At 35.0% G+C, this 10,381-nt stretch overlaps 1 protein-coding gene across 1 annotated transcript; it reads left to right on the plus strand.

Annotated features, from left to right (window-relative positions):
• Positions 1 to 203: 203 nt before the first annotated feature.
• On the plus strand, positions 204 to 7,344 carry LOC109535085 (protein hairless; the record flags this gene model as incomplete). Its single annotated transcript, XM_048666281.1, has 4 exons — positions 204 to 357; positions 4,138 to 4,423; positions 4,529 to 4,678; positions 7,133 to 7,344. Coding segments are annotated over 4 exons (765 nt in total), but the record flags the coding sequence as incomplete, so codon positions are not given.
• Between the last annotated feature and the right edge of the window lie 3,037 nt (positions 7,345 to 10,381).

The raw sequence follows: 10,381 nt of genomic DNA on the forward strand, positions 1-10,381 counted from the left end.
ATTTGAGATTCGTTTATAAATACGGGCCTTAGAGATGTTTGTATTGTCCTCTTTTATTTTTTGAACTTTTAAACACATTACTGTTGGACAGGATACGATTAGTTTGTATTTAGAGTAGGGAGCGAAGTTTCCAATACGAAATTGTGTGTCAGTTTGTGTTTGAAAATGCTCTTATGAGACTCTGTATTCTAACAATATGTTAATTTTCAGATGGAAAGTTCATTCTGGAGTTGGAAAGAGCAAGGGAAGGGGAAAGACTGTCTTGGGTATCAGTTCCCAGGAAGACATTTTGGCCTCCTCCGGGCCCTGCAACATCCACTTCTGCATATCGGCAGGAAAGTAGTACATCACTCAGTGGTACGTTGAATGTATATACAAACATACAGTGTGATGCAAAATTGACGACATGCCTCTGGATGTCTGGGTATACAGGGTGATTCACGGTCGATGGCGTATTAGACGTTTAAGGAGAAGGCGATGCACGATCCATCTGCAAATTTGTGCAACAAAGTCACCGGATATGCCTATCTACCTAAAATATTTTCAGCAATGCGAGGTTGCCGGTTATACCGAAAAGTACATACAACTTTGATATTTTAAATGAGACACCCTGTATATTATTGCACGCTTAGATTGGCTATATAGATCTGATTATTTTTGCATAACGATTTCTATATCTATCTAAAGCAGTTTCATTATTTTTAAGCAAAACGTAGCCCCAAGGAATCTTGTATTACAACGCGATTTCGATCCCTGGAAATTTAAAACTTTTTTTGGTACTGGGTTACCAAAACCCTATTCTTGAGCCCGGCGTACGCAAAAGTGTTTCAAAGTATACAGGATGTCTTGAAAATACTGAGATAGATTCGGCTAGAGATAAAAAATGATCCAATTACATTTTTACAAATAGAACACCTTGTATATTACTTCAAATACGAGAAGACCGTTGAATTCGCTGTGAAACGATATTTTATGTTTCTATACCTCAAGCGTCAAATTTCCGAAATAAATGGAATTTTTGCAAAAATTCGATTTTGTCACCATTATTCGAGGTTCTGTTCAATTTGTTCCGCACTAACACTTTTTCCTGTTGGATATTTATATAGTTTTTTTTGCTTTGGTCAGAGTACCTTGTGGACTTTAGAAAGAAATCTTCTGCCTGTTCTTCGTCCGAAAATCTTGATAAACCTTGTATTACCCGCTGAGAATTGGACGGAAGTATTCCTGTTGTCCCAAAACTTTGAACTGCATTTTTCTTCAAGTGCCGCTTTGTTCATCAAGTCCTTTTGGGTCAATTTCCAGTAATGTTTCTTGTAGCAGCCTCAGAAATTCATGTTTTTGGATTGTGGATACACATATTAGGATTTTTTCTTTCCATCTCAGAACTGTGTTTCGCCGAGCTCCGAGATGTTTTTCTTGTCGAATAGTTTCAAAATGTCCTCTATAAATGTTGTAGAAACTGAATGTTGTTGCCTTCATTCATCCATGTTTTCATCGGTTGCAGCAAATACATACAGGGTGGGCCAACGAAAAGGTCGCACCCTTATTTATGACTCTCCTGGTAGATCTAGAAAAAATGCTGGAACAGGTCAACTTTCAATTTTAAGAAGGATCTTGCTAACTATAACTCATTATACAAGGTGTTTTATAACCAAGATGCTACGTCACACTTTTGATTTTATKTTCAAATGGATTTTATCTTCAACCGTTTCAGTTTCATTTGCGTTTGTTGTTGAATGATTGAGATATTGGYCGTTCGAAARTATCGCACTTTGCTGTTTCTATGSGTACCTCTGACAGATTAGCAAAAACAACGAGTCAAGACTTGTCTATCTATTGSGGTTGGGAAACAAGCAAAAAGTGAGAGKTGTAAATTTCACAAAAATTAATGTGAATGGATGAATTGAAAGGAAAAAACAAAAATGAAAACCTTGCAAAAGTTGATTAGAACAAAACAAATCACAATCCGATGTAAACACCAATGTCAACAAAACTTGTGACAGTAAAAGTGTCAGCTTATGAGTTAACTGGTAGTTATAATTTTCGCCACCAGGGAACGTTTGGGCTTTTGAATTCGCGAATAGCCCTTCAGCTAGACAGGGTGGACGAAAAGTATAACATAACTTTCTTATTTTAAATGTAAACCCCTAACTTGGCGATACAATTGCAAATTTGAGCAACCCTAGTTTTGGTAACTTATCTCTTATAGTTTTTGATATATGTCAATTGTCAAAAAAAATCAATGAGAAGAGTTTACGGAACAAGCTATACCTATATGGAAATATCTAAGGAACGGTTTTAAATTGAAAACCCAAATTTGGTAGGTAGTTAGTTGAAAGCCCAAGCTAACGCCCCGGATGACATTAGGGTTCCCATTTCGTAGCATCGGGTGCATGCAGCTTACAAACGTTGACAATTTTAAATCACCCTGCTTCTATTGTTTATTTGTCTGCACATTCATAAACCGCCAACACTATTTGTGTAAGCTGCAAGTAAATAATAAAATTCATATGATGTTGAAGAAGTTTTAACTGCAATGGCCGTTTTTTTATTGAAAGAGTTCTGTAATTTTTTTATATAAAATCCGAACCACGGATGAGCGCTCAAGTATATGCACCTATTGTTTTCTATGAAAGTGATATGTAGAACAGAACGGTCTTAATACATGGCAAACTTTTTAGGCCATGCTAGGTCATGCCTGTCTCCAGTAGTTGAATAAAATGCTTTTTTCGTTGCAAGTAGATAGAAATAGGTAAATAATGATGTAACTGATTATCATTTCGTTCTTGCGGCTAATTTTGTCAGCTCTTTCTGAACGGATGTATATAACAGTCATTTAAATTTGTCGAAATATAAAAATACCATATATTCACAGGCAAGGAACAGCGAGTTTTCAAATACGCGGCTATAGTTTTCAAGACATTTTTTAACACGTTCACAGCAAGCATGCATGGAAAAAATCCGTTTCTTGGGGTAATTTTTTTGTTAATAAAATATACAGGGTGTCTCTGAAATCACTGCCGATAAACCGTGAAAATTATAAAAATAAAAACCATAAATTCCGAACCCGAAAATAAGGGGATAGCCCAACTATAGGGCGCCAAAGGTCTGACGAAAATTTTACAAGAGGCAAAAAAGTTTAAAAATAAAATCATCTAGTAGCAGAAAAAAACTAAAATTATTCGTACATGGGGTAACAAAAATACAAACTTAACGAACCAAGCTTAATTTTTGTCAAACCACTTCAATTTATTTGGTAAGTATTGATTCCAAAATTAGTGAAAATCGATGTGGGCGATTAGTAATTATATGGGAAAAACTATATTCGTTTGAGAACTTTGGCGCCCTGTAGCGGCAAAATTAAGCAAAATCAGAATTTGTGGTTAAGCATTGTACAGACCTTACAACGTTATGTATACATACTATACAGGGTATTTTTAATAAGGGTCCGATGTTTTTCAGGGCAAATCTTCAGATATTTCAAAGATAAAAAGTCCATATAGGCCTAGGTCGGCAGGGCCTTACTTATCCAGCTATTATGGAAATTTACGGTTATTGGGGTATTTTGAGAGATTTAATTTTTTTCAACACATCGACACCCACTCAGGAAATTTTCGGCAAAACAAGAAAAATTTCACATGCGAGTTTTTTCTGCTTTCGACCTCAGGAGCTTCCCAATTATGCAATTTTACTGTTTTTGGGGCATTTGGAGATTTTTTTTTTCAAAACGTCGACTTCCACTTATGAAATTTTGGACAAAAAACCAAAATTTCGCATGCGAGTTGTTTGACTGCTTTCGACCTAAGGAGCTTCCCAATTATGCAATTTTACTATTTTTGGGGCATTTGGAGATATCTAATTTTTTTCCAAAACATCGACCACCACTCGAAATATTGGACAAAAAAAATTCGCATGCGATTCCTCAAATATGTTGATCATTCGCATGGGACGAAAAAATTTGGTTTATAATTTTCTACATCAGAAGGCAGTGGCAAAAAATTGCCTGCATCAATTTTTGTGGTTAGTTGACGATTTAATTATTTCTCCTTTAAGGCAATCGTTTTATCATCTTTAAGTTTTCTGTTTTAAACTGAAATGTTGCACTTTCTACTACTCCACTACATTGGGATTTCTTAGTTTCAGATGACAATAGTTCAGTGCAATCATCTCCATGGCAACGAGACCATTCTTGGAAGCAGACCACGCCTAAGCGTAATATCTCACAAGAGATGGTATTGTTCTTTTTTCGCCCAAAGCAAAGAAGGGGTTATAGAGGGTCGTGTACCAGAAGACGTCGTCCTCTTTCGACGGTTGAGGACAAAGAAGAGGAATCGGACGCAGTTCACGAAAAGAAGGAAATAAAGGAAAAGCGGTCCTTACTTTCCATCGTACAGAGTTTGATAGATAAGAACTGTCCAACCGGGTAAATTGTTCTTAAATAAAACAGTAAAATATGCATATCACACGTGATATAAGATTATCACTTTTATTTTGCGTAAACTTAAAAATTGCTTCTGATTATTTTCAGAACACCTCCTCGACCGGAAACAGTGGTTTCTCCCAGGAAACGGTTTCTTCGTGAAATGGAACGAGAAAGAACACCATCAGCATCCAGTAGTCCGACTTCTGACAGACCGGGTTCTAGTGATGATGGTTCCTCAAATTCAGCTCAAAAACGGTAACTGAACAGTGAATACCGTTATTTTAATAGAGGCGGCCTGAACGGTTGTTTTTTCGTAACGGTTACAACGTTCCAGTTCAGCTATGATAATAGGTTCCAAAATCTTGTTATAAAAGTAACAAGTAACTTTAGAAATAGTTTTTTAAAAATGCGCAATGATGGTAAACAATAAATGTAATAACTAAAACAAATCTTAACATTAGAAAAACGCTCCTCCTAGCGGTTTGCGGGCAGAAAGATATTTGATTCCTAATGATTGCATTCACCAAGTTTTGTTTTGCACCAAGCCGAAAACTGCAAGTTTAACTTGCAGCTATCAGCCTAATAAGTATATAGGGCCAATAAAAAAAACGTATGATGTTTATTAAACACGTAGCCAATAAATCAGTTACAACCATGTTTTGTTGCTTTCGGGACTACTCGCAACATATGTTTGTTCCTGTGATGTACCAGAGTGTTTCCCTCGACCGGATATTGTCGGAGAGATGATTGATTTTCTCAACTATGAAACAACGATGTGAGAAATCATTCATCTGGAATTGGGAACTTGAACATTTTTTATATTTCTTTAATATATTTGCTTATCTATAGAAATCACGCATACGCTTATCTATAGAAATCACGCATACCAACTATCTCAGCCCTCAAATAGCAATATTTAATTTGCAATAAACAATTAAAGTTGTGACCGGAGGCTATTCATTTGAAACAACACTAAACGCGCGGCAATGGTCGTGACGTCATAGCGCTGGTTTGTTCGATCGAAAGGCAATACGGGAATACGGCTTGTCGTTGAATTATCTGGGTGTTTGACTGTTCAGAATTCGTGCTGTGCTTTATTAATAATGCAAAAGAAATTCCTTAATTAATCAATAATTCAAAAGAATTAAGTTGAAATACAGTCAGGAAAATAGACACAATTTATTAATAATGGAAGCAACACAAAAACAATATTACAAATGCTGTATGGTGCGACTGTGTCCTAGTACAACTTTTAAAACGCCAGACAGGCTATTTATTTGTGTACCACGGGATAAAAGCCAGCGTTTAAAATGGTTAAAGGCATGCAGAAAAGCTCACAGGAAATTTCTGAGAAGACTTCACAGTGCGTTACAAGAATGATTTGAATTATACAGGTTTTAATTGCTTATATTAATTATAATTGTATAGAAATAAAAAAATGATTTTTTTGGTAAATTGTGGTGTTTTTAATAGAATTAAGTTAATGCGATATTAGTTATGCGTTATTAGTTAACACGTTTGCGAGTAATTTTTTGCAAGTTTAATTTTTGTGCAAGTTCCCAATTGCCTAAAATCATTTGTCGCCTCAACAATTTCACTAATTGTTTTCCTCAAATGTTAATTTTGTTTTATAAATAATGCTTTTCCAGAAAATTTCAGGAAACATTGCACCCCCCATAAGAAACGTTAATAATAATTTAATGTAATTATAGTGATTATAGTTTTTGAGACAGAATAAAATAAATATATTTCGTGCTTAGAAAAGTATCTGATAATTCAGCACCCTCAATTTCTTGGCAGTTTCATTAACTTTATAATTATCTGCCTCAAATGTATGTATGCTCGCACAAAATGTATTCATTTATCTATTTATTATCTAGAAGAATCAAACTTATTTGTTAGTTACCTGGCTTCAGATTTAAGGTTGGTAGAGCATGTTAATCCGTTAAATTCGTGCATCTACTACCAAATACTGATTATTCATCTTTAAAATGAGCTGCACATTTCCATTCGTTTTTCACCACTATATTTGGAGAAATCGATAAAGTCATATTGTTAACAGCTTTTAACAAAGTTTGTAAGGAAATGTGAAAAGCGGCCATATTGGGTTCACAACTGGGTACTGAACAATTTTTCCTCTAAGACCATGACCATATTCTAAAAACGTATCAAAACAGTATCTCTTTATGTAATCAAATGATAATGCCGTTTTAGAGAAGTAGTTTCTAGGAAATTCCCAAACTGAAGAACTACAGTGTTGTCGCCTCACCTAATGACAAATTAATCAAATCAAATTAATTTCTTAACCGAATATCAATTTTACAACTACGATTAAATGGAAAATTACACAACAATAATCCAGCTATGACAATTTCTAGAAAATTTATCTACACATCTCAAAACTACTGTACCGGATTTTTTAAATTTTGTTTAATTTTGTTTATATCTGTTTGGTTGTTTAATTATGCTCTAATAATCTCGTAAGATTATCTGGAACGGGCTACGTTGCATTATGGGTGCGTACTACCAAACTTCTGTATAGCGCCATCTGGTAAATTGCGGTATCAAATTAGCATGTCAGTCCCGCCCTATTTTGTTTCAATTCTAAGGGGAGATATTATGTGATACGTACACACTTTTCGGTCTATTTCTATTACTTTAAAAGCAGTCTATTGTTAAAATACCAAATTTAAATGTCTTACATTTTAGCAGTAGAGTACGGTCGCAACCAGGCCCTGCCACTCCCAGAACGCCACCCTATCCTGTGATCAGACCAGAGAAGTCTGAAACTGTTACACCACTCAATACTCCTATTAGAACTAATGGGTTTGATGAATCACCTGTAAATAACATTAAACCATCAAAAAACAGTAGTTATAGGTAAGACTTGATTTAATTATTAACTGATTTTTTCTCGGAATGTTGAATATCTATTATTATTTTTGTTTTTGTTAAATTGAAACAATATTTTCAATATACACGCGATTGAGGTACCGACAAAAATAATTCTTCATTAATTTATTCGCGATATGATTTCAAACTTATTGTCTCGACAACTTTTCATAGTGTTAGAACAGTATCGTATTGTACCTGATCGAGCAAGTGTATGGAAACCTTCAGAATTGTAACCTGCATTTAGTAACGCCTGATCCTGCTTCGGATAAAGCATACATATGTAATTTTTAATTGATCTATTCCTCGACTTGGCGGCTTTTTCTTTGAGTTAATTGAAATACTGAACACACCGCTTTATATGAATCTGAACTCTTATTTTTACTAATAATAATTCAACATACTTATTTATAAAGATCTGAATGATGGTCTGTTGAAAATGAAGGATTACGGTGGATTTCTGCTTGCTTCTCTGAGCACCGGCCTTTGTTATGTGGCGTAAAGGCGTAGATCCAATACCGGCTTAAGAACAAGGCCTCTGGGCTGAAATTTAAAAGCTTGATGACGTCAGACAAGGTAGTCCAGTTTTTATATGCTCAAATTACTATTAGACAACTGTCAATCCGTTGTCAAATGATACGGTTTTGTTCCTGCTACGTACCTAGCCACCTACGATTCCAAAAGTCAATGAGAGTAATCAAGTCTCACACTGTCAATTATAATAGTTGATTCTAAAAAATTCTTCCTTTGTAAAGTTCGAGTGAATTAGCGAATTGTTGGCCGACTACCATCAAAATGTTTGCCTAATCAAAATTTTGACACTTAACAAAACATAGTTCAAATCTGTTGGTGAGAGTAATCAAGGTCGCGGACTGTATCTATTGAAGATTGAAGATATGTAACAATTGGAACACGTTTAATTAGAGACGGAGGTTATTGTGTCCTTTGAGTCCCTCCGAATTTTTAGTTTTTTTTTGCCTTAAAGGATACGTCAAATTAAGCCAAAAAACAATCACAAAGTTTGAGGAAAATCACCATTTTCAGGCTAAATTTCGAAATAAATAAAGGCGTTGCCAACTGCGCAAAACGTTTTAAGTTAATGAAAATGTTTCCTTGGGTACCTAGCATGTAGATTCATTCAATTTGGGTCGGTTTAGGTTATTTACGTCTTTTCAGGTTATAAATTTTTACTTTTTGTATATTTTTGACGTTCATTAAAAAATCACTACAACCATGCTAACGCAAATAAACTAACTCAAAATTAGCTGAGAATAATCTACCATCTATCTATGACTATCGACGCGCTAGATAACCTCAATCAATTGGCGACGTTAGAAAGAATGCCCAAACTTTTGCGAAAAACACAATTAGTATGCATCTTAGCGACAATGGGGTCGCTGCACATTTTTTTTTCTTTTATAAAATTGATTATTGGCGAACAAATAAGGGCCCTACAAATTTTTTCCACATTCTGGCTACTCGTAACAAATCTATCAGCAGTCAAAGTTTAAACTTACACAAAGCGCACCGAAACGACGAGTTTTGGCTGATCGTAATGTGACGTCACGAAGTACGATTCTGCTCCGCCACATTCAGCGCTTATACGTGTTTTCATGCTCTAATGTGAAAATTGTGTGTTGTTTTGCTTGTTTCTCAATTATTAAAATTAAAATGGCTTATAAGTACTGTATGGTGCCACAGTGTACAAGTACCACTACGTCTACACCAGGAAAAACATTTGTAAAAGTGCGGCAAAACTGCACCGATATTTCTCCAAAAAGTAACATTTATGTCTGTGACGAGCGTTTCGATGTAAGTTCGCATAAAAGCAATATTTATAGGGTTCTTAACCCTATGTGTTCGTTAGATTTAGGTTTCACCTTTGTTTCATTATGTGCAATTTTTGATTATTTTATTTCACAGCTTGAAACAGACATGAAGATTTTATGGAGTGGAAAATGATAAGAGTTTAGAAAAGAATGAAAAAAGATGTTCCACATAAATTTGCGAGCCAAAAAGACAGGAAAGTGAAGTAGTGACGCTCCTGTACAAGCCGTAGTTTTGAAGTGTAATAGACTTAAGATTATAAATGACGCTTTAGCCGCTTCAGATGCAAGATTATACCTGGGTATAAATAAAGCTTTATTTATAATTAAGCTGCTTAGAGAGACTACAAAATTAGGTTTTGTAAATATTTATCTAGTTCTTCAAAAAAATCGAATTCACAAAACTTTTTTTTTGCTGAACTAAGTGATAATTTTAAATTTTTCGCAAGATCAACGAGTAGAATTTTTGCAAAATTCTTTCCATCAATTAGCGAGATGTTAAAGAGTTTAATAGTCTGGATGCCACCTAATAAAGTTAAAAAACGTCTAAAAAACCTATTCCTTTTCGTGCACAGTATAGTAAAGTTTACGCCATTATCGATTGTTTAGACATTTAAATTCAGAAGCCGGAAGATCCAGTCAAACAAGCTCTTGCATGGTCAGATTACAAGAAAGCTAATACCATAAAGTATCGATATCGTCAAACCCAGATGGCATAATAGATTACATTTATTATGTGTTAATGTATTAAAAACGCTTAGCTTGCTCCTATGCAATTTGCAAGTGTACATTCTGCTGGCTATGGGCGTATAACTAGCGTACGATTTGTGCTACTCTACGTCACAGCCAGTAAAACAACGTTCTCGCGTGATGTCATTTAACAAGCAAATCGGGTAACTTTAAAAAAATTTTTTTTTGAAATTTGTTTTATGCATTCTTCTAACCGATCCTCACGCTATGTTTGGGAGAAGTATCAACCAAAAAACAATTTTTTGCAACGACCCTACTTTTAATGTGGAGTTATGCATGTAAACATTTAACTCGCTAATAGGGTTTAACCCTATAACCAATTACTTATAGGGTTAATAACTAGAGCACTTTTTTTTCACAAACCAGTCAGCAAAGTTTGTCAGAACCAGATATTTCGCGCTCTTTCCAGTTTGTGTGCAGAGTCTAACATTCGATACACTAGTGCGTCCCTCGTTTTGCCGACGGCTTAAAATACCGTCGTTAATATACC

The sequence above is a fragment of the Dendroctonus ponderosae genome, unplaced genomic scaffold (assembly GCF_020466585.1).
Source record: "Dendroctonus ponderosae isolate FM_Combo_2020 unplaced genomic scaffold, Dpon_F_20191213v2 Dpon_F_20191213_459, whole genome shotgun sequence".
NCBI lineage: Eukaryota > Metazoa > Arthropoda > Insecta > Coleoptera > Curculionidae > Dendroctonus > Dendroctonus ponderosae.